This window comes from Oncorhynchus nerka, linkage group LG16, assembly GCF_034236695.1.
Source record: "Oncorhynchus nerka isolate Pitt River linkage group LG16, Oner_Uvic_2.0, whole genome shotgun sequence".
Taxonomy (NCBI): Eukaryota; Metazoa; Chordata; class Actinopteri; order Salmoniformes; family Salmonidae; genus Oncorhynchus; species Oncorhynchus nerka.
This window is the reverse complement of record NC_088411.1, coordinates 6,939,562-6,964,203: the sequence shown is the minus strand read 5'-3', so window position 1 is coordinate 6,964,203 and position 24,642 is coordinate 6,939,562. Positions and strand designations below refer to the sequence as shown.

Sequence of the window (24,642 nt, the reverse complement as noted above, 5' to 3'; positions counted from 1 at the left end):
CATTTCCGGAGACCTTCTCCCTTACCTCACCTCGCTCATCAACTCATCCCTGACCGCTGGCTACGTCCCTTCCGTCTTCAAGAGAGCGAGAGTTGCACCCCTTCTGAAAAAACCTACACTCGATCCCTCCGATGTCAACAACTACAGACCAGTATCCCTTCTTTCTTTTCTCTCCAAAACTCTTGAACGTGCCGTCCTTGGCCAGCTCTCCCGCTATCTCTCTCAGAATGACCTTCTTGATCCAAATCAGTCAGGTTTCAAGACTAGTCATTCAACTGAGACTGCTCTTCTCTGTATCACGGAGGCGCTCCGCACTGCTAAAGCTAACTCTCTCTCCTCTGCTCTCATCCTTCTAGACCTATCGGCTGCCTTCGATACTGTGAACCATCAGACCCTCCTCTCCACCCTCTCCGAGTTGGGCATCTCCGGCGCGGCCCACGCTTGGATTGCGTCCTACCTGACAGGTCGCTCCTACCAGGTGGCGTGGCGAGAATCTGTCTCCTCACCACGTGCTCTCACCACTGGTGTCCCCCAGGGCTCTGTTCTAGGCCCTCTCCTATTCTCGCTATACACCAAGTCACTTGGCTCTGTCATAACCTCACATGGTCTATCCTATCATTGCTATGCAGACGACACACAATTAATCTTCTCCTTTCCCCCTTCTGATGACCAGGTGGCAAATCGCATCTCTGCATGTCTGGCAGACATATCAGTGTGGATGACGGATCACCACCTCAAGCTGAACCTCGGCAAGACGGAGCTGCTCTTCCTCCCGGGAAGGACTGCCCGTTCCATGATCTCGCCATCACGGTTGACAACTCCATTGTGTCCTCCTCCCAGAGCGCTAAGAACCTTGGCGTGATCCTGGACAACACCCTGTCGTTCTCAAATAACATCAAGGCGGTGGCCCGTTCCTGTAGGTTCATGCTCTACAACATCCGCAGAGTACGACCCTGCCTCACACAGGAAGCGGCGCAGGTCCTAATCCAGGCACTTGTCATCTCCCGTCTGGATTACTGCAACTCGCTGTTGGCTGGGCTCCCTGCCTGTGCCATTAAACCCCTACAACTCATCCAGAACGCTGCAGCCCGTCTGGTGTTCAACCTTCCCAAGTTCTCTCACGTCACCCCGCTCCTCCGCTCTCTCCACTGGCTTCCAGTTGAAGCTCGCATCCGCTACAAGACCATGGTGCTTGCCTACGGAGCTGTGAGGGGAACGGCACCTCAGTACCTCCAGGCTCTGATCAGGCCCTACACCCAAACAAGGGCACTGCGTTCATCCACCTCTGGCCTGCTCGCCTCCCTACCACTGAGGAAGTACAGACACCTGAAACCCCACCTCTTTAAGGAATACCTAGGATAGGATAAAGTAATCCTTCTCACCCCCTCCCCTTAAAAGATTTAGATGCACTATTGTAAAGTGGCTGTTCCACTGGATGTCATAAGGTGAATGCACCAATTTGTAAGTCGCTCTGGATAAGAGCGTCTGCTAAATGACTTAAATGTAATGTAATGTTAAATGATTAGGATTGATCCGAGCGTTCTGAACTCACAACCGCAGTCAAGCCCCCAAACCTACTGGCTAACGTTGGCTTGCTTGCTAGCTACTTCCAGATACAATCGAAAGAACACCTCACACTCTGACCATTTTACTCGCACTAACAGAGCTGGTTAGGCTATTTTCATGTTATCCAGAGCGTTGGTAACTAACTGTGCTGCTGGCAACAACTGAATTACTATTTTTTTGCCGATGTTTAGTGGCACCGGTCTTATTCAATGGGTGCTGAGCCTTAGTAAATTCGTCAGTTATTTGTCAGTTTGAGTAAATTCGTCAGTTTCAGAGAATGCTCTGAAATCGGAGTAGATAGCCAGAGTGAATTTACGAACACACCTGTGTCCTGAGGGAATACATAATCCCAAGGGCCTTGTTAGTCATTGATGTCAGCAAAGAAAAGAACAACACACACAGAAACGGCTCATAAAATATGGTTTACTTTGCCCTTGTTACATTGCATAATAAAATAAACCAGTTTGTAAAAAGCGCTGCCCTTGGAAAGTATAAAAACACACCCCGGACAGCTGGGACAGAGAAATCAGAATCCCCGTTTACACCTGATACTAATACGCGTCCTTTGTCCTGATCTTGTCCACGTTCCAATTGTGCCCAAAATGTTTTCAGGTGTAGACGATCCGATATTCCCGACCACCTCTGGAGGTAGGCCTCATAAAAGGCATTATGAGTGCTGGTAACACTAACGCTGAAGGTAACACTAACGCTAAACCCTCACTTTAGATTAGGGACAAACTAATGATTACTAAATGGTTTATAAAGGACCTATATTAAACATCTTATTATCTTATGAATCATTAATACATCAGTTAAAATATAAAAGTTTATAAATGTGTGAATAACTAGGTTACTAACATTTACAAATGTGGGCGTAATGATTAAGTGTGATCAAACTTTTTGTAAATGCCTTATGACAAAACCAACAGGGCAAAATTGGTTGAAATGTAATTGTAACCAGTTTTGCCAGCTCTGAAGTATAATTTAAGTAAGCAAGTTGGCTGGCACAAATCCAAGCCAGTCAGCAGACACAGTGTTGTTGTGGACATAAAAGTCTATGAAAGGTTTTCTAGAGGTATTACGGAGTGCTTATGGATGTATTATGTAAACCTTATTTAGAGCCCACATGTTTTCCCCCATCCATAAACACACAGTGAAGAGGAAGACGATACATGCACTTTGGTGCTGAGATTCTGTAAAATAAAGACAGGGAATACTTGTGCAGAGAAAACCATGCACTCCCTCATGTGAAATATAATAGTGACCCAATTCCATTTCGACCCCAAGTCTAGTTCCCCTAATGCCTACCTAAGCAGTGTTCACTGATCTAAAATGAATGGACAGTGATCTTATGGAGTTACACAGTTGATATAAGGAAGTCAAGTCAAATGAAATGAATTCAGTAGGCCCTAATTTATGGATTTCACATGATAGGCAGGGGCACAGCCATTGGTGGGCCTGGGAGGGCATAAGCCCACCCACTTCAGAGCCAGGCCCAGCCAATCAGAATGAGTTTTTATCTACAAAAAAAGGCTTTATTACAGACAGGAATACTCCTCAGTATCATCAGCTTTCTGGGTGGCTGGTCTCAGCCGATCCCACAGGTGAAGAAGCCGGATGTGGTCCTGGGCTGACATGGTTACACGTGGTCTGCGGTTGCGATACCGGTTGGATGTTTTGCCAAATTCTATTTTTTTTTGTTGGAGGTGGCTTATGGTAGACAAATTAATGCTCTGGCAACAGCTCTGGTGGACATTCCTGCAGTCAGCATGCCAATTGCCTGTTCTCTCAATCTGTGGCATAGAGTTGTGTTACAAAACTGCACATTTTAGAGTGTCACCCAGCATAAGGTGCACCTATGTAATGATCATGCTGTTTAATCAGCTTCTTGAAATGCCACACCTGTCAGGTGGATGGATTTTCTTGGCAAAGGAGAAATGCTCACTAACAGGGATGTAAACACATTTGTACACAACATTTGAGAGAAATAAGCTTTTTCTGCATATGGAACATTTCTGGGATCTTTTATTTCAACACTTTACATGTTGTGTGTGTGTGTGTGTGTGTGTGTATATATATATATATATGTTTGATGGGTGCATTAAACTGTGCTCAGGATCAAACAAACGGATATCTCGGTATTATGACACATTTCAGTCCGTCTATCCACCCTCCACAGATCCTACTAACGCAAAGTGGGAGGAAGCGCTGGACACCGATATACCTGTTTCAGACAGGGCGGTTACCTTAGAATACATCAATACCCATTCAATTTGAGGGCTCCCGAGTGGCGCAGCGGTCTAAGGCACTGCATCTCAGTGCAAGAGGCGTCACTACAGACCCTGGTTAGATTCCAGGCTGTATCACAACCGGCCGTGATTGGGAGTCCCATAGGGCGGCACACAATTGGCCAGCATCGTCTGGGTTAGGGTTTGGCCACGTTAGGCCGTCATTGTAAATAAGAATTTGTTCTTAACTGACTTGCCTAGTTAAATAAAATAATAAATAATTTACTCCAGGCATTGTTTGATAAAAAGTTTAAAGTCCTTAAATTGTATTTATTTATTTTACCAGGTAAGTTGACTGAGAACACATTCTCATTTACAGCAACGAATTAGGGAATAGTTAGAGGAGGGAGATGAGTCAATTGTACAGTACACTTATCTAAGACAAAGTTGCATAGGATTTACCCCGAAGGGGAAGGAAGCAGGTAGGGTGGGCTTATCCTTTTGGGGGGTATTTTTTTCTAACTTCTTTGTCTGTTGATTGAATTAAGTCCGGGTTTGACCTTTTCTTCCCCTTTCCATGCTATTTTTGATATATCTACTTTGTTTAAACATGTCAATCAACTTCTGTGATAAATGATTTGTTACTGTTATCGTTTGTGTTCAAAAGGAGCTATCAAAATGATTTCTACATTTGTAAACATGAATCTTCATTTAAAAATGAAACATATTTGAAACACAAAGCCCCAACGAGAGGGAAGGGCTAGAGGCTTGTTAAGTTAGAAGGCATGAGCCAGCGTCACGGTAACCGAGCCGTTTCTGGGTGTAGAGCCTATCTGGAGAGGTTGCGTGAAGGAGACGGCTTTCATCATACAAGCCCCGCCTCCTGCCAGACAGCAGTAAACCCAAACACTCAGGGTGAGGGAAGGGCTGGACTCTGTCGCCTTGAGAACCGTTGGAAGTATGACAGGGATGGAAAGGGGCTGGGAAAGATTTTGGATGTCCCCGGTCACCACCTGGTTCCCTACCAACCACTCGTTACCTGTACAACACAGGAAATAGTTAGGCAATATCCTATTTAATGGCACACATACAGTCAACTCATCATAGAATAATATAATATAGCGGATATCAAGCACACATTTCACTCTATCAAGACATATAATCTTAACATAAATGGTAGTATTGCTTGCTGTTTGGGATTTTAGGCTGGCTTTCTGTACAGCACTGAGATATCAGCTGATCTAATGGCTATATAAATAAATTTGATTTGATTTAGAGAGAGACTGAGAACAGGAGTGTTTGAATCTAAGGGCATGTCTGGAAAGAGGGAACAAAGCAAGAGAAAAGATGCAGCTACATCAGTCAGCATGTCAATTTGTACTTCAACATATGGTGTGAGAGAGTGTGTGTCTGCCACTACGACCCCCGATGTAAGGTTTATTTCATATCCAGGTTTGCTTTGACCTTGAATGGGGGAGTGGAAACTATAATGCCCTTCAAACCACAGCAATTTAACTGGAACACTCACTGGAGCCCATTACAGAACATTAAATTGAAAGGGAATGTTTTAGTAACTTTTTTCAGCTTGAGGCATGAATGGGAACCTCCTTCACAGTCACGTGAACAAGGTTATGTTACAAAATGTTGACAACATTGTGCCCTACTGAACATTACACTGGTGTAATTTTCATTACCTTCTGCTGACAGGGTCCAAAAGCTGGGTGCGTCTTCAGTGAGCTTGGTGCCCTCTGGTAGCGATAGCACCAGCTCCAAGTTGACAGTCTGTCCTGGTGACACTGCCAGTGGTGGCATCTTCACCCTAGAAGCAGATTTGGGGAGCTTGGGGACTTTACAAGGTCCAGCGGACTTAGTTGGTGCAGAGTCTACCGCGTCCTCCAATGAAATGGGGAACTACAAGAGGGTGAGAGAAGAGAAACACTTTTCTTTGGTGTTTCTAAAAGAGAAGATGTATTAAAAAAAGAGTCAAAGGAAAAGCAAGCCCCATAACATCTATGGCTTTCCACTTGTTCCCTCTTAAAAAAAAGTTTTTGAGCAGAGGTCCAGTAATTTCAAACCAAAATGTTTTTGGCAAACTGTACTTTTTTAATATGAAAGCTTCCGAACAGATAGATCCATGTTTATTCACACACACACGCACAATCATGCTCTTTCTGTCACACACACCCCTCACCAGTGACACAGTCTTGGTGTCCAGGTCCAAGACTTTGAGGTGGTGGTTGTTGGTGTCAGCTACATACAGCACCCTGCCCCCCTCCCCGACACACAGGCCACCAGGCTCATTGAAGCTGGATTCAGTCAACCCTGGCCCTAACACGTCACCTGCTTCCCCTGTCCCAGCCACAACCAGACACTGCCTGGTTTTTGGGTCCACCACTTTGATCTGAAACAAACAAACACAGAAAGGTTAAGAGGGATTCGATTTGTGAGTACTCTATACAACCAGACCAAACATACATGCACTCTGCCCTGAAGGCCTACTGTCTTTTCAAAAAGCAATCTCCAATCTCACAGCAGAGAATATGAAGGCTTTACATATGTATTGTCTATTGGCTGTTTCAGAGAAAACATCCAATGACACCCCACAAGCTCTTCCTCTTGATGACTTTGTCACTGATGTGAAACTACACTGTATTTTAGGACATGTGAACATTACCACGTCTGAAAAACGGACCTTGTGGTTGTAGGAATCCGCCACATAGAGGAGGCCTTGGTCAGGAGCCCAGGCCACACCGAGAGGGTGCTGGAGCTTTGCGTCCACTCCTTCCCCGTCCACGTCCCCAAACGCAAACAGGTTCTGTCCCCAAAAAACACCACATGAAAAACATGAGTGACGTTACATGTTTCAACTCATTTCAATGCCACTAGTCATCCATCCATCTAGGGCAGGGTTGTCAAACATGTGGCCCAGTTGGAGGGATTCCAATCCGGGCAACAGATTGTTTGGGATATTTTGTTTTGAAACTGCGTAGGAAGAATAATAGACCTACATTCATACAGCTTGACTGTCCAGCTCGCTTAATAAATGACTCAAATGAAAGCATTGAAAATCCACCAAACTATGGAGAGAGGAAATGTTGCTAATTTTCAGTGTGAACCTCATTGAAGAGGTTGCCCCTGGGGCAGAATTAGTTTGGCACCCCTGTTCTAGGACCAATTTCGAGTCAGCAGCCTTGCCATTTTTCAGAGTATTAGAAATCTGAACTGAGTCAACTATTTGTTAAATGAAGCCTTCTGATTGGCCAGAGTATAAAGATTGACTTGATGATGAAGCAGTGCATTGATTGTATTTCAGAAATTGTACTACATTAAGCCTTTCCTCGACAAATCATCTGAAGTTTCTAAAGACAGATTACTCTCATATGTATAAATTGAAAACAATGCTCTGCTTGAGGGAGGTTAGTGTAGGTGTGTATTCATTATTAACATCAGGTAAAACATTTTGCAACGGTTTGCTAATGAAAATGAGTGTTTCTTAAAAAAGGTCCAATGCAGATGTTTTTATCTCAATATCAAATCCTTTCTGGGCAACAATTAGGTACCTGACTGATTGTTTTCAATTAAAATGGTCAAAAAGAAATAAAAAAATAGCTTCTTAGCAAAGGGCAATTTCTCTAACAAGAAATTGACTAGGATTGTTTGGGGAGGCGAAAACCGAAAATGAACTGTTATTGGCAGAGAGGTGGAACTCGTTCTTATTGGTCTATTAACTAATTTACCACATGGTGATGTCACCATGGAATGCCAAAAGTCCACCCCACCAAAACAGGTTGAAATTTCAGGCAGTCTTTTCTGAAATATTCTACAAAATGTTATGCTGTTTTCAAATGAAACACAATACCTTGCTCTTGTTAAAGAGAGACCCAACCCGTTGCTGGCAGCAGTGCGATAAGGGACAGAGAGAAAAATGATTGCAGTTAATGTGCAGCCATTGTCAATGGTAGAGGATGTCGGCTTCAATACCCTAATGGCATATCTAGAACCAGAATGCAAGATGCCATGTCGAAAAACCGTGACGGCCGTGATGGAGAAATTGTACAATGATCGTTCTGCATGTACAAAGCGCGAGCCATACGTGGATTCAACAAAAGATTGTTGGACGTCTATGAACATCACTGCAAAGAGCCATCACATTGATAAAAAGTGGGACATGACGTCCCATGTACTGACAAATGAGAACATGGAGGAGAGACAACAGAGAACAGCATTAATACCATTGTTGCTTAGTGGGTGGGGAACAGCAGTAAGGTGAGTGCCTTCTGGTAGGTAGCCAGGACTGAGGTAGATTGAAATGCATTGCCCCCTAGAGGTCATACGGATGACCATCTGTTAATTAATTTAATTTAGATTTTTACATTTTTAAATTTTAAGAAAATGTTTACATGTATCATATCCCTAGCACAAGTACTAAGCGTTGGTTGGGCTAAGCAGAAATGGACACAAAGGAAATCCACTCATTTGTGCCCTGGCCTAAACATCCTCACCGGACACAAAATTGGTAGTTAGCTAAATGGAGCTTGCAGAGGATATTTTCAATGGGTGTATTTCAAAACGTGAGTCGTTTTTTTCGCCTGCGACATGAAAGCTAACGTTACAAGCTTTCAACCACTTACTGGTGGTTGTTTACATACACTTAGGTTGGAGTCATTAAAACTAGTTTTTCAACCTCTCCATAAATGTATTCTACCAAACTATAGTTTTGGCAAGTCGGTTAGGACATTACTTTGTGCATAACACAAGTAATTTTTCCAACAATTGTTTACGGACAGATTATTCCACTTATAATTATCACAATTATAAGTGATTATCACAATTCCAGTGGGTCAGAAGTTTACATACACTAAGTTGACTGTGCCTTAAAACAGCTTGGAAAATTCCAGAAAATGTCATGGCTTTAGAAGCTTCTTGATAGGCTAATTGACATCATTGGAGTCAATTGGAGGTGTACCTGTGGATGCATTTCAAGGCCTACCTTCAAACTCAGTGCCTCTTTGCTTGACATCATGGGAAAATCAATAGAAAATCAGACAAGACCTCCAAAACAAAATTGTAGACCTCCATAAGAAATCCTTGGGAGAATTTTCCAAAACGCCTGAAGGTACCACATTCATCTGTACAAACAAAAGTATGCAAGTATAAACACCATGGGACCACGCAGCCGTCATACCACTTAGGAAGGAGACGCGTTCTGTCTCCTAGAGATGAACGTACTTTGGCGCGAAAAGTGCAAATCAATCCTGGAACAGCAGCAAAAGGACCTTGTGGAGATGCTGGAGGAAACAGGTACAAAAGTATCTATATATCCACAGTAAAATGAGTCCTATATCAACATAACCTGAAAGGGCGCACAGCAAGGAAGAAGCCACTGCTCCAAAACCGCCATAAAAAAAGCCAGACTACTGTTTGCAACTGCACATGGGGACAAAGATAGTACTTTTTGGAGAAATGTCCTCTGGCCTGATGAAACAAAAATAGAACTGTTTGGCCATAATGACCATCGTTATGTTTGGAGGAAAAAGGGGGATGCTTGCAAGCCAAAGAACACCATCCCAACCGTGAAGCACGGGGGTGGCAGCATCATGGGGGTGCTTTGCTGCAGGAGGGACTGGTGTACTTCACAAAATAGATGGCATCATGAGGGAAGGAAATGATGAGACGTCTTGTGGATATATTGAAGCAATATCAGTCAGGAAGTTAAAGCTTGGTCGCAAATAGGTCTGCCAAATGGACAATGACCCTAAGCATACTTCCAAAGTTGTGGCAAAATGGCTTAAGGACAACAAAGTCAAGGTATTGGAGTGGCCATCACAAAGTCCTGACCTCAATCCCATTGAAAATGTGTGGGCAGAACTGAAAAAGCGTGTGCGAGCAATGAGGCCTACAAACCTGATTCAGTTACACCAGCTGTCAGGAGGAATGGGCCAAAATTCACCCAACTGATTGTGGGAAGCTTGTGGAAGGCTACCCGAAATGTTTGACCCAAGTTAAACAATTTAAAGGCGATACACACAATTAGTATTTGGTAGCATGTAAATTTCTGACCCACTGGGAATGTGATGCAAGAAATAAAAAGCTGAAATAAATCACTCTACCATTATTCTGACGTTTCACATTCTTAAAATAAAGTGGTGATTGTAACTGAACGAAGACAGGGAATTTTTACTAGGATTAAACATCAGGAATTGAGAAGTAGTTGGCTAAGGTGTATGTATGTAAACTTCCGACTTCAACTGTACATCCGCATTGTGTACATCTGTCATGTTTCCGAGATGTTTTTTAAAGAGCACAATTCCCAAACTCGTGATTTGTTGGGACTGTTGTCTGCCTGAAGAGCACCCTCCCCGGAATTGTTTTTCTCCCCTTTCAAAGGAGCCAAGAAAAATCCATGTGTTCCCCAGACCTAGTGCTGTTGCCCTAGGTCTGGTATTTCCAAGACTACACTATAGGCCAGTGGTTCCCAACTCTAGTCCTCAAGTACCCCCAAAAGCACAAATTTTTTGCTGTGGTTTTAATAAACAGAAATAGCTTATTTACATAAGTATTCCGACCATTTGCGATAAGACTCAAAATTGAGTTCATGTGCATCCTGTTTCCAGTGATCATCCTTGAAATATTTATACAGGTTGATTGGATTTACCTGTGGTAAATACAATTGATTGGACATGATTTGGAAAGGCACATCTGCCTATATAAAGTATTACAGTTGACAGTGCATGTCAAAGCAAAAACCAAGCCATGAGGTCAAAGGAATTGTGTGTAGAGCTTTGAGACAGGATTATGTCGAGGCACAGATCTGGGGAAGGGTACCGTAACATTTCTGCAGCATTGAAGGTCCCCAAGAACAGTGGCCTCCATCATTCTTAAATGTAAGAAATGTGGAACCACCAAGACTTCCTGGAGCTGAACACCTGGCCAAACTGACCAATCAGGGTAGAAGGGCCTTGGTCAGGGAGGTGACCAAGAACCCATTGGTCACTCTGACAGAGCTCCAGAATTCCTATGTGGCGAACCGTACAGAAGGACAACCATCTCTGCAGCACTCCACCAATCAGGCCTTGTTGGTAGAGTGGCCAGACAGAAGCCACTCCTCAGTAAAAGGCACGACAGCCGCTTGGAGTTTGCCAAAAGGCACCTAAAAGGAAAAAGTGAAGGGGTCTGAATGCTTTCCGAATGCCTCACAAAGAATGGCACCTATTGGTAGATGGGTAAAAAAAAAGAATAATAAAAAAAAGACTAATAACTTCACCATGCTCAAAGGGATATTCAATTACACTTTGGATGGTATTACACCATCAATACATATACTTCTTCGCCACACAGTGTGTGGGTGGGCCATTTCAGATCGTCAGTGATGTGTATGCCGAGGAACTTGAAGCTTTCCACCTGCTCCACTGCGGTCCCGTTGAAGTGGATAGGGGGGTGCTCCCTCTGTCGTTTCCTGAAGTACACTATCAGCTCCTTTGTTTTGTCGACATTAAGTGAGAGGTTATTTTCTTGGCACCACACTTCCAGGGTCCTCACCTCTCTGTAGGCGGTCTCATCATTGTTGGTAATCAGACCTACTACTGTTGTGTCTTCTGCAAACTTGATGATTGAGTTGGAGGATTGCGTGGCCACGCAGTCCTGGGTGAACAGGGAGTACAGGAGGGGGCTGAACACTCACAATTGTGGGGCCCCTGTGTTGAGGATCAACAAAGTGGAGGTGTTGTTTCTACCTTCACCACCTGGGGGCAACCCGTCAGAAAGTCCAGGGCCCAGTTGCACACGGTGGGGTTCAGTCCCAGTGCCCCGAGCTTAAAGATGAGCTTGGAGGGTACTATGGTGTTGAATGCTGAGCTATAGTCAATGAACAGGATTCTTACACAGGTAGCTCTCTTGTACAGATGAGATAGGTCAGTGTGCAGCGCGATTGCATCGTCTGTGGATCTATTGGGGCGGTAAGCCCCTAAGTGGGTCTAGGGTGTCAGGTAAGGTAGATGTATGATCCTTAGCCTCTCAAAGCACTTCATGATGACAGAAGTGAGTGCTATGAGGCGATGGTTATTTAGTTCAGCTACCTTTGCTTCTTGGGTACAGGAACAATGGTAGACATCTTGAAGCAAGTGGGGACAGCAGACTGGGATAGGGAGAGATTCAATAGGTCCGTAAACACTCCAGCCAGCTGGTCTGCGCATGCTCTGAGAACGCAGCTAGGGATGCCATCTGGGCCGGAAGCCTTGCGGGGGTTAACACGCTTAAATGTCTTACTCAAGTCGGCCACGGAGAAGGAGAGCCCACAAGGGGCCATGTTGGTGGCACTGTGTTATCCTCAAAGCGGGCAAAGAAGGTGTTTAGCTTGTCCGGAAGCAAGACCTCAGTGTCCGCGACATGGCTGGTTTTCCTTTTGTAGTCTGTGATTGTCTGTAGACCCTGCCACATACGTCTCGTGTCTGGGCCGTATAATTGCGACTCTACTTGGATTCTATACTGACTTTTTGCCTGTTTGATTGCCTTATGAAAGGAATAGCTACACTGTTTGTATTCTGCCATAAAATCCCCAGCTACAATAAATGTGGCCTCGGGATATGTGGTCTTCACTTTGCATAAAGTCCAGTGAAGTATACACGGCTGTATATATAACCGAAGAGAAATCGCTTGGGAGGTAATACGGTCGGCATTTGATTGTGACGTATTCTATTTCGGATGAACAAAAGGACCTGAGTTTCTGTATGTTATCACAATCACACCATCACTGGTTAATCGTGAAACATACACCCCTGCCTTTCTTCTTCACGGAGAGTTCTTTATTCTTGTCTGTGCGATATACTGAGAACCCAGCTGGCTGTATGGACAAAGACAGTATATCCCCAGAGAGCCATGGTTTCATGAAATAGAGTATGTTACAATCCCTGGAAGGAGATTCTCACCCTGAGCTTGTCTACATTTTTATCCAGAGACTGAACATTAGCGAGAAATATACTTGGAAGCAGTGGATAGTGTGCGCGCCTCGTTAGTCAGACAAGAAGTCCACTCCGAATACCTCTTCTCCCCCGGTGGTATTTTGGATCAGCCTCTGGAATCAGTTCGTAATCCCGGTCGTAATGCTGGTGAGTTACCACCGCTCTGATATCCAAAATGTCTTTCCGGCAGTATGTAATAAACAATTCCCTGGACTAATAATGCAAGAAAAAACACACAAAAACTGCAAATACAGCAAAGTTACTTAGGAGCTAAAAGCTGCCCTATCTGTCAGCGCCATCTTTATATTTAAATATTAATTTAACCTTTATTTAACTAGGCAAGTCAGTTAAGATCAAGTTCTTCTTTACAATGACGGCCTACCCCGGCCAAACCGTAACCCGGACGACGGGCCAATTGTGCTACAGGGTCTGTAGTGACGGCTCTACCACTGAGATGCAGTGCCTTAGACTGCTGCGCCACTCGGGAGCCCCATCTTGCTTTATTAACCATAAAGACTCACTGCTGTCATCGCTGCCAAAGGTGCGTCTACAGAGTACTGACTCAGGGATGTGAATACTTACAGTAAGTCAGAAGTTTGTCTGCACCTACTCATTCAAGGGTTATTTTTATTTTTTTATTACTATTTTCTACATTGTAGAATAATAGTGAAGACATCACAACTATGAAATAACAGATATGGAATCATGTAGTAACCAAAAAAAAAAGTGTTAAACTAATCAAAATATATTTTAGATTTTTCGAAGTAGCCACCCTTTGCCTTGATGACAGCTTTGCACACTCTTGGTATTCTCTCAACCAGCTTCACCTGGAAGGTGTTTCCAACAGTCTTGAAGGAATTCCCACATATGCTGAGCACTTGTTGGCTGCTTTTTCTTCACTCTGTGGTCCAACTCATCCCAACCCATCTCAATTTGGTTGAGGTTGGGGGATTGTGGTGGCCAGGTTATCTGATGCATCACTCTCCTTGGTCAAACAGCCCTTACACAGCCTGGAAATGTGATTTGGGTCATTGTATTTTTATTTATTATGGATCCCCATCAGCTGTTGCCAAGGCAGCAGGTACTCTTCCTTGGGTCCGGCAGAATTAAGGCAGCTATACAGTTTTAAAAACATTACAATACATTCATTACAGAATTCACTAAGTGTGTGCCCTCAGGCCCATACTCCACATATCTACAACACAAAATCCATGTGTACGTGTGTGTGTATAGCACGTATGTTATCATGTGTGTGTATGCATGTGTCTGCGTCTACGTTTGTTACTTCACAGTCCCCGCTGTTCCATAAGGTGTATTTTTTACCTGCTTTTTAAATCAGATTCTACTGCTTACAAATACACCTCCTCCTCCATGCTTCATTGAGATCATCCGTTCACATACTCTGTCTCACAAAGACACAGCGATTGGAACCAAAAATATCAAACTTGGACTCAGACCAAACGACAGATTTCCACCGGTCTAATGCCCATTGCTAGTGTTTCTTGGCCCAAGCAAGTCTCTCTTCTTATTGGTGTCCTTCAGTAGTGGTTTCTTTGCAGCAATTCGACCATGAAGGCCTGATTCACGCAGTCTCCTCTGAACAGTTGATGTTGAGATGTCTGTTACTTGAATTTTGTGAAGCATTTATTTGTGCTGCAATAAGGCAGGTAACTCTAATGAAGTCATCCTCTTCAGCAGAGGTAACTCTGGGTCTTCCTTTCCTGTGGCGGTCCTTATGAGAGCCAGTTTCATCATAGTGCTTAATGTTTTTTACGACTGCACTTGAAGAACCTTTCAAAGTTCTTAAAATGTTCAGGATTGACTGACCTTGATGTGTTAAAGTAATGATGGACTGTCATTTCTCTTTGCTTATTTGAGCTGTTCTTGCCATAATATGGACGTGGTCTTTTACCAAATCTTCTGTACACCACCCCTACCTTATCACAACACAACTGAATGGCTCAAACGCATTAAGAAAATAAATTCCAAATTAACAAGGCACACCAGTTAATTGAAATGCATTCCCAGTGACTACCTCATGAAGATGGTTGAGAAAATGCCAAGAGCGTGCAAAGCTGTCATCATTGCAAAGGGTGGCTACTTTGAAGAAAGTAGTTGAACCTTTCTGGTGCAGATGTTCTGCTAGCGACCCTCCTCGACAACATCCAGTGAAATTGCAGAGCGCCAAATTCAAAGTACCGGTAAAGTTCGTTGAAACATGTCAAACGATGTTTATAATTAATCCTCAGGTTGTCAATTGTCTAAATAATCGATAATATTTCAACTGGACAATAGCGTATTCAATAGAAAGGAAAAACAACGAAGGGCACGTAATCGGTCACACGCACAAACCAGCACTGCATGATTCTACATTCTACAGTTGTTTTTCAAAAAACAAGCCTAAAACAATGTCTAAAGCCGGTTGACATCTAGCGGAAGCCATATGAACTGCAATCTGGGTCCTAACCCATTAGATACTCTGTAGGCATTCAATTGAAAATGCCCACATCAAAAAAAATCCCACTTCCTGGATGGATTTTCCTCATGTTTTTGCCTGCCGTATCAGTTCTGTTATAGTCAGACATTATTTTAACAGTTTTGGAAACGTTAAGAGTGTTTTCTATCAAAATCTACCAATTATATGCATATCCTAGCTTCTGGGCCTGAGTAACAGGCAGTTTACTTTGGACATGCTTCTCATCCAGACGTCGAAATACTGCCCCCAAGCCATAAGAAGTTTTAACTCTACAGGATCGGTGGGTCCCCCACGGGACGGTTGAGCTAACGTAGGCTAATCACATTAGCATGAGGATGTAACTAACAACAACATTTCCCAGGACATAAGCATATCTGATATTGGCAGAACGCTTAAATTCTTGTTAATCTAACTGCACTGTCCAATTTACAGTAGCTATTACAGTGAAATAATACCATGCTATTGTTTGAGGAGTGCACAGTTATGAACTTATGAAAAGTTATTAAGTAACCAATGTCACATTTGGCCAGTCTTAGTACAACATTTTGAATAGAAATGCAAAGGTTCATTGGATCAGTCTAAAATGTTGCACATACACAAGTGGCCAAAATATAAATTGCGCCTTGGCTGGAATAATACATTATGGCCTTTCTCTTGCATTTCAAAGATGGTACAAAAAATACAAAAAACATGGTTTTTGCTTTGTATTATCTTGTACAAGATTTAATGTGTTATATTCTCCTACATTCATTTCACATTACCACAAACTTCAAAGTGTTTCCATTCAAATGGTATCAAGAATATGCATATCCTTGCTTCAGATCCTGAGCTTTGGGTATGTCATTTTAGGCAAAAACGGATGTATATTATTAAATCCAATTTATTTTCATCTTCTGCTTCAGAAAACAAGAGTGACGCAACAAAGAAATCATATTGGTTTGACTGTAATGGAATATAATCTCCTTGTGAGCATGCTCAATAAATCAAAATTATTGGATAACACGCCCATTATAAAGATATTAATAATTTCAAAAGGTTTGGAAACTTGCCACGACTGTCAACTAAACTTGCAACAAATGTTACATGGCGCTAGTAATGCTTTTCAAATCTTGTCACGACAAATGCTGTAATAATTCAGCCACTGCTCCAATTAAATCATAAAAAAACTCCCTCGTTGCTTGTTTGTTGTAACCCCTACGGCACAATATGGTTTCTCCTTCCTTTATAAAGAACCAGATCTGTGGGGAGAAAGACAAAGTGCTGAGGAACATAAACTGGGTGTGATTAGAGGGAGGTAAGCAATGCCTCACAGAGCGCTGAGCGATAGCCTGGAATCAAGTTCTCCCTTCAACAGCCCCCTGCACCCTCGCCCTATTTAGAGAGAACAAGGCCCATAGGTGCTATTTGGGATGCACCCCTACTGTATAGTGTTTGTCGGGCTCAGGAGAGAACAGCCTAACATCAAGGATCAGCTTAAAAGTATAAATCTTCATCTTTAGGTGAAAGGGGGTCGAAACTTCTCTGACCCTGGATCAGTGTCTAGAGGTGGTGTCATTCTACTAAGTGTGGGGAACTGGAACTGCAACACTTGAACCATGGAGAGTCCCCAGTTGACATTGATACTAATATATTGATGATAAATTGAGATAAAAATGACCAGCGGATTCCTTTGGGGTTGCAACTAGATTGTGCCCAGAAACTTTGGTTTGGTTTTCATTTTGGATTCATGAGGAAAAAAAGCAAAACATACAACCCTGTGTCCCAATCCTTGACGCTCAGAAATACCTCTAAGAATAAGTAGAGGTTACCCCATAGATATAGAAGACTATTGTTCTTGCTGTATTGTCTATGGGTTACCCTAACCACTGATATGGGCATAGATATTTTTCCCTCCTCCTAAGGGTTAAGGTTAAGATTGGGGTTATGGTAATGTGAGGTTAGGGGTATCTTTTACCTTGAGCCCCCCCTAACCGTTCCATCACAGGACTGACTCACCAGAGGGTCTCTCTCGCCCCCCACCAGCAGTTTGACAGCGCCGTCCTTCAGAGCCAGGGAGCGCACAGTGCTGCTCTCACTGTCGGCCACGTACAGACACCCCCAGGGCTCCTCCGGAGCGGGGGCCAGGCCCGAGGGCTGGGCAAAGCCGGCCTTTTGGGGGTAGGCGTTGTTGCGGTTCTCTTCGTTGCCACTGCCGGCGAAGCGCACACACGTCCCCGCTTTGGACTCGCTGGAGGGAGTTGTCATGCGGTTAATATTATCATCTGTGTGTATGTAGCCTATGTGATCAAGTGGTTAGTTCCGCGGAACCTGGCACACATGTATACCAGTCGGCATGGGCTCGAATCCGACCCATGCCCTTCTGACTCATAATATCGCCTAACTTTCCTGTCCCTTCTTCACTGTCCTCTCTCAATGAATATATAAAACCCTCCAAAATAAAATGATAATCCATCACTGGCACTGGCACTTACAGTCAAATCGAAGGAATGGTGAAATATCACAACATTGGTCTGTAAACCAATCCTAGCCTCAGGAGCCCCATTGTTTGATCCTAAGGAACTGGATTGGTGTTACTTAAGCAATATGGTGCAAGCTCCCCTGACAGTGGATCTGTCACATTATTGGGTTCTCGTACAGATTTGAAAACACCAAAAGGGGTAGATAGAAGCTAATAGCCTATTTGATTCTAGACTGAATATATGGAAGAACAACATTATCTGGCCCTGAAACAGTTGCCAGTGCACAAAGCAATTATGTGCCAGTCGCTCACCTTCTTTTAGGCAACTTCCCATTTTCCAGGAACAGAGCCCAGATCTGGTGTGTCCCTGCCATGGCCACCCACAGCATGTTATCCTCCTCACCGCCTGGAAAGTAACACAGAAATACCCCTTTCACACTACTGAGCGAGCCGAATCGAGCAAAGCCGAGCTATACTGTACTGCTCTTGCCTGATCACACATCCACCTTTCTTTAACAGATCCATTGACTTGATCTGAGATTACCTCAAATAACCAGGAAGGACAGATGGATTTTTAAAAAGTATTCAAGGCATATACCAGGGCCATACACTTGAATACTTTAGATCTGCAACAAGACATTGAGTACACAGGACCCAAATATTTCAGAGCTCGTACTATTGCTTTTAGTCATTGGATACAGTCTAAAATAAATCCTTTATATTCAAGCAAGGACACAAAACATCTCCCCTATACTCACATGCTACCCGTACCAGCTTAAACAGAGTAATATTTGCTAGCAAATCTCTATGGGGTCAATTTCACACCTTAAGTATTGAATTCAAAATAAAATAAATTGTAAATATGAAAAATAAAGTTGAAAATGTAAAAAATAATATTTGAGGAAAAGTGAAATGATGGATAACAAAAAAAATCAAAAGGAACATTTGTAGAATTGTAAACAAAAATAATGATAACAAAAGCTACTCTTCCTGGGGTCCAGCAAAATTAAAGCAGTTATACATAAAAAAAACTTTACATTCACAACAGATTTCACACAGTCCCCACTGTTCCATAAGGTGTATTTGTTTGTTTTTTAAATATAATTTGACTGCTGCGTCAGTTACTTGATGTGGAATATAGTTCCATGTAGTCATGGCTCTATGTAGTACTGTGCACCTCCCAGAGTCTGTTCTGGACTTGGGGACTGTGAAGAGACCTCTGTTGACATGTCTTGTGGGGTATGGATGGGTGTCCAAGCTGTGTGCCAGTAGTTCAAAAAGATAGCTCGGTGCATTCAACATACCTCTAACAAATACAAGTTGTGATGAAGTCAATCTCTCTACTTTGAGCCAGGAGAGATAGACATGCATAGTATTAATGTTAGCTCTATGTGTCCATCCAAGGGCCAGCCATGTGGCTCTGTTCTGAACCAATTGCAATGGTCCTAAGTCTCTCTGTGGCACCTCACCACTGGACTGAACAGTAGCCCAGGTGCGACAAAACTAGGACCTGTAGGACCTGCCTTGTTGATAGTGTTGTTAAGAAGGCAGAGCAGTGCTTTATTATGGACAGACTTCTCTCCATCCTATATACTGTTGTATCCATATGTTTTGACCATGACATTTTACAATTCAGGGTTACTCCAAGCAGTTTACTCTCAACTTGGCCAATTACCACATTCTTTATTAGAAGATTTAGTTGAGGTTTAGGGTTTGGTGAATTATTTGTCCCAAATACAATTCTTTTAGTTTTTGAAATATTTAGGATGAACTTATTTTGGCACCCATTCTGAAACTAACTGCAGCCATTTGTTAAGTGTTGCAGTCATTTCAGTCGCTGTGGTAGCTGACGTGTATAGTGTTGAGTCATCCGCATACAGTTTAAGTCCTAAGTTTACATATACTTAGATTGGAGTCGTTAAAACTAGTTTTTTAACCACTCCACAAATTTCTTGTTAACAAACTATAGGTTTGGCAAGTCGGTTAGGACATCACTTTGTGCATGACAAGTAATTTTTCCAACAATTGTTTACAGACAGATTACTTCACTTATAATTCACTGATTCACAATTCCAGTGGGTCAGAAGTTTACATACACTAAATTGGATGTATTTCAAGGCCTACCTTCAAACTCAGTGCCTCTTTGCTTAACATCATGAGAAAATCAAAAGAAAATCAGCCGAGACCTCAGATAATACATTGTAGACCTCCACAAGTCTGGTTCATCCTTGGGAGCAATTTCCAAACGGCCTGAAGGTACCACGTTCATCTGTACAAACAATAGTACGCAAGAATAAACACCATGTGATCACGCAGCCATCATACCGCTCAGGAAGGAGACGCGTTCTGTCTCCTAGAGATTAACGTACTTTCGTACGAAAAGTGAAGATGCTGGAGGAAACAGGTACAAAAGTATCTATATCCACAGTAAAACTGAGTTTAACCTCTTGAAGCTAGAGGGCACTATTTTTATGTTTGGATAAATAACGTTCCCAAAGTAAACGGCCTACTTCGCAGGTCCAGATGCTAGAATATGCATATAATTGACAGATTAGGATAGAAAAGACTATAAAGTTTCCAAAACTGTCAAAATATTGTCTTATATTGCAGGCGAAACCCTGAGGAAAATCAAACCAGGAAGTGGCTTCTATTTTGAAAACTCTGTTCCATAGCCTGCCTTTGCTCCTTTTAAAGGGATATCAACCAGATTCCTTTTCCTATCGCTTCCTCAAGGTGTCAGTCTTTAGACATAGTTTCAGGCTTTTATTTTGAAAAATGATCGAGAAAGATAACACTGTCATTGTATGGCTGGGTGCCAGCAGCGTTTTGCTTGGCGCAACAGAGTTTGGGCAGCCATTGCCTTTCCCTCTCCTACTGAAAGACAGTTGCGGTTGATATATTATTGGTTATATATATTAAAAACAACCCGAGGATTGATGATAAAAAAACGTTTGACATGTTTCTGTGGACATGACGGATACTATTTGGAATTTGTCTGCGTTGTCGTGACCGCTCTTTCCTGTGGATTTCTGAACATAACGCACCAAACAAACGGAGGTATTTTGGATATAAAAATAATCTTTATGGAACAAAAGGAACATTTATTGTGTAACTGGGAGTCTCGTGAGTGAAAACATCCGAAGATCAAAGGTAAACGATTAATTTGATTTCTTTTCTGATTTGTGACCAAGCTACTTGATGCTAGGTGTTCATAATGTTTTGTCGAGCGATCGATAAACTTACAAACGCTTGGATTGCTTTCGCTGCAAAGCATATTTTCAAAATCTTTACATGACAGGTGCATTAACAAAAAACTAAGCTGTGTTTTGCTATATTGCTCTTGTGATTTCATGAATATAAATATTTTTAGTAATATTATTTGAATGCAATTCAGCGGTTGTTGATGACAATTATCCCGCTAAAGGGATGGGTAGCGTCAAGAAGTTAAATGTATTTGGCTAAGGTGTATGTAAACTTCCGACATCAACTGTACATAGACACACTCCCGAGTGGCGCAGCCTTCTAAGGCACTGCATCGCAGTGCTAGAGGCGTCACTACTGACCCTGGTTCGATCCCGTGCTGTATCACAACCGTCCGTTTTTGCGTCCCATAGGACGGCGCACAATTGGCCCATCGTCGTCCGGGTTATGGTTTTCCCGGGGTAGGCAGTCATTGTAAAATAGGAATTTGCTCTTAACTGACTTGCCTAGTTAAATAAAGGTTAAATAAAATAAAAAAAATACTCAAAAGCCAGTGGCATGTCGTTAGTGAAGATTGAAAAAAGTAAGGGGCCTAGACAGCTGCCCAGGGGAATTCCTGATATTACCTGGATTTTGTTGGAGAGGCTTCCATTAAAGACCACCCTCTGTGTTCTGTTAGATGGGTAACTCTTTATCCACAATGTAGCAGGTGGTGTAAAGCCATAACAGCTAGGTTTTTCCAAAACCCGCACTGAAGTCTAACAAAACAGAACCAACAATATTTTTATCATCAATTTCTCTCAGCCAATCATCAGTCATTTGTTTAAGTGCTGTACTTGTTGAATGTAACCTATTGAATCGATTTCGCCTACATGCTTGCCAGCAGTTACTACCGTTGGTTAGGTTACTCGGAGCTTTGCTTTCACTGGCAGTTGTTTTCGATGGTTTTGGAAACATGTTTCTGAGAAGGCAGGGCTTGGAGGGAGGAGTAGATAAGTCTTTATTGGTCCACTAGTTTTGGAGTGACGATTCATCGTAACCAAATCAATGAGCAGGATAGACATAGGAAGGTGGAAAACTGAAAAAAAAGCATTCGTTTTCAAATAATTTGCTCTTGCTGTAAATGTATTTGCATGAACGTTTTTTTGTTTTGGTTTTGATAGTCTACAATTATTATTATTATTTTTTTTTTATCTTGACAGATTGTAAATGACTTTTATATTACTGTTTTATATCATTATGTCCTCTTAGTATGAATAGAATAGTTTGTATTTCCTTGCAGCTCTGTGTACGAGAAGAGTGTCATTATTTAGTGGACTGCAATAGACTGTAGGAATGTGCACTCCCAACAACTCAATGCCTCTCCTGACTGATAAGAAGTCCTGTGATATGAGAAATCCTGGGTGATGGAAAAGTACTGAAGTACATCTTTGTGGAAGGGAGGGGGTGAGAGCTAAGGATATAAAGTGGACACTGCAATTTATTCAAGGTATGTATTCAGCTGTACATCTTCTCTGAGTAAATATTTGAAACGTCACTGGGAGTTTGGGCTCTTTTGTATGATAATGTTTATTGTATATTGGTCTTCTTATTAATTACCGTTTTCAGCAGGATTTTAAGCTTAAGGAAGAGGTTTGGGAGGAAGGAGAATCAGGAGTGGAGGAGGGCAGCCAATAAATAAAGGTACGCTTGTATCCTACCAATTCCTCATGTGCCCCTTAAGGGCCATCTACCCATTCTGTTGGTCAACCTGTCGTGAGCCTTGAGATTGTTGAATCAAAGTATCTGTGGAGAGTGAAGTTTTAAAATGTTTAAGCGAATCAGCAATATGGCCATTTAGGAAAAATCCTGTGTGTGCTTGTGACAGGTGGATGCATCCTCTCCGTAACTGGTGGATAGAACCATTGTTATTAAATCTGAGGCCAGTTTATTAGTGGATAGCTCTAGGGATAGAGAAGTATCTTATGTATAGGATTCCACCGGAGATAAAAACTAGATCGTATGCGCATAGTTCTGGGGTGGGAAGTTTGTTGAGACTATACATCAACAAGCCTCCACCAAAACAGACAGCGGGCGGTGTGATTGATTCCCATGTTTATGTGCTACCTATGAGAAGACTCCCAACGAATCTCTATGATGTGGTCTTGGTGATTGGAGTCACCCGTGTAAGGGACATGCCCATCAAGACACTGCATCTCAGTGCAAAAGGCTTCACTGCAGTCCATGGTTCGAATCTAGGCTGCATCACATCTGGCCGTGATTGGGAGTCACATAGGGCGGTGCACAATTGTCCCAGCGTCGTCCTGATTTGGCCAGGGTAGGCCGTTATTGTAAATAATAATTTGTTCTTAACTGACTTGCCGAGTTAAATAAAAATCAATGGATAGCTCTGGGTGAGGAAGAGTCTTAGGGCACTGTTTATTCGATTTCATATGCAAGATCAAAAACATGAAGAACGGCCCATGTATCATTCTGTGTTGTCTGGAAGTCGAATATTAAGTGGCCAAAACGTACAGAGGATAAGTTGAACCAGAAATCGAAAATAAATTTGAATAATCAAATCATTATTCCGTTTCTCGTAATTCAATATTTCCTTTAGACACTGAAAACAAAAACTCAAATTGTTTGTGTTGTTTGATTTCAGAATCATCTCAAATAAACCATGAATGACCATATACTTGTTTTTTACATTGTAATATTAATTGGCCAAAACATACACGGACATTATTGCAATGTGAAACATGTATTTTTAAATGAAACAGTTACTACAGTACATTCAGAAAGAATTCAGACCCTTGACCTTTTCCACATTGTTACATTACAGCTTTATTGCAAAATTTATTAAATAATTTTTTTAACCTCATCAATCTACACACAATACCCCATAATTACAAATCAAAAACAGTTTGACATTTCTGCACATTTAGTCAGAATAAAAAACAGAAATAACACATTTACACAAGCATTCAGACCCTTTACTCAGTACTTTGTTAAAGCACCTTTGGCAGCGATTACAGCCGAGTCTTCTTGAGAATGATGCTTCAAGCTTGGCACACCTGTATTTGGAGAGTTTCTCTCATTCTTTTCTGCAAATCCTCTCAAGCTCTGTTAGGTTGGATGGGGAGTGTCACTGCACAGCTATTTTCAGGTCTCTCCAGAGATGTTTGACCAGGTTCAAGTCCGGGCTCTAGCTGGGCCACTCAGGGGCATTCAGAGACTTGTCCTAAAGCCACTCCTGCGTTGTCTTGGCTGTGTGCTTATAATCGTTGTCCTGTTGGAAGGTGAACCTTTGTCCCAGTTTGAGGTCCTGAGCGCACTGGATACGTAAAAAAAAAAATCAAAGACATCTCTGTACTTTGCTCCGTTCATCTTTACCTCGATCTTGACTAGTCTCCCAGTCCCTGCCGCTGAAAAACATCCCCACAGCATGATGCTGCCACCACCATGCTTCACCGTAGGGATGGTGCCAGGTTTCCTCCAGATGTGACGCTTGGCATTCAGGCCAAAGAGTTCAATCATGGTTTCATCAGACCAGAAAATCTTGTTTCTCATGGTCTGAGTCTTTAGGTGCCTTTTGGCAATCTCCAAGCGGGCTGTCATATGCCTTTTACCTAGGAGTAGCTTCTGTCTGGCCACTCTACCATAAAGGCCTTATTCATGGAGTGCTGCAGAGATGGTTATCCTTCTGGAAGCTTCTCCCAACTCCACAGAGGAACTCTGGACCTCTGTAAGAGTGACCATCAGGTCCCCCGATTG

At 42.5% G+C, this 24,642-nt stretch overlaps 1 protein-coding gene across 1 annotated transcript in view; it reads right to left on the bottom strand.

The window, feature by feature from the left end:
- Positions 1–1,969: 1,969 nt before the first annotated feature.
- The window catches only part of nhlrc2 (NHL repeat containing 2), a 46,427-nt gene continuing 23,754 nt past the window's right edge, over positions 1,970–24,642 (bottom strand). The window contains exons 7-12 of the mRNA XM_029684454.2: positions 17,998–18,091; positions 17,223–17,454; positions 6,487–6,609; positions 5,986–6,195; positions 5,489–5,705; positions 1,970–4,833 (exon numbers count right to left, since the gene is read on the bottom strand). Coding sequence (XP_029540314.2) covers positions 4,571–4,833; positions 5,489–5,705; positions 5,986–6,195; positions 6,487–6,609; positions 17,223–17,454; positions 17,998–18,091 — 1,139 coding nt within the window. The 3' untranslated portion in view covers positions 1,970–4,570. The remainder of the gene's footprint in view (positions 4,834–5,488; positions 5,706–5,985; positions 6,196–6,486; positions 6,610–17,222; positions 17,455–17,997; positions 18,092–24,642) is intronic.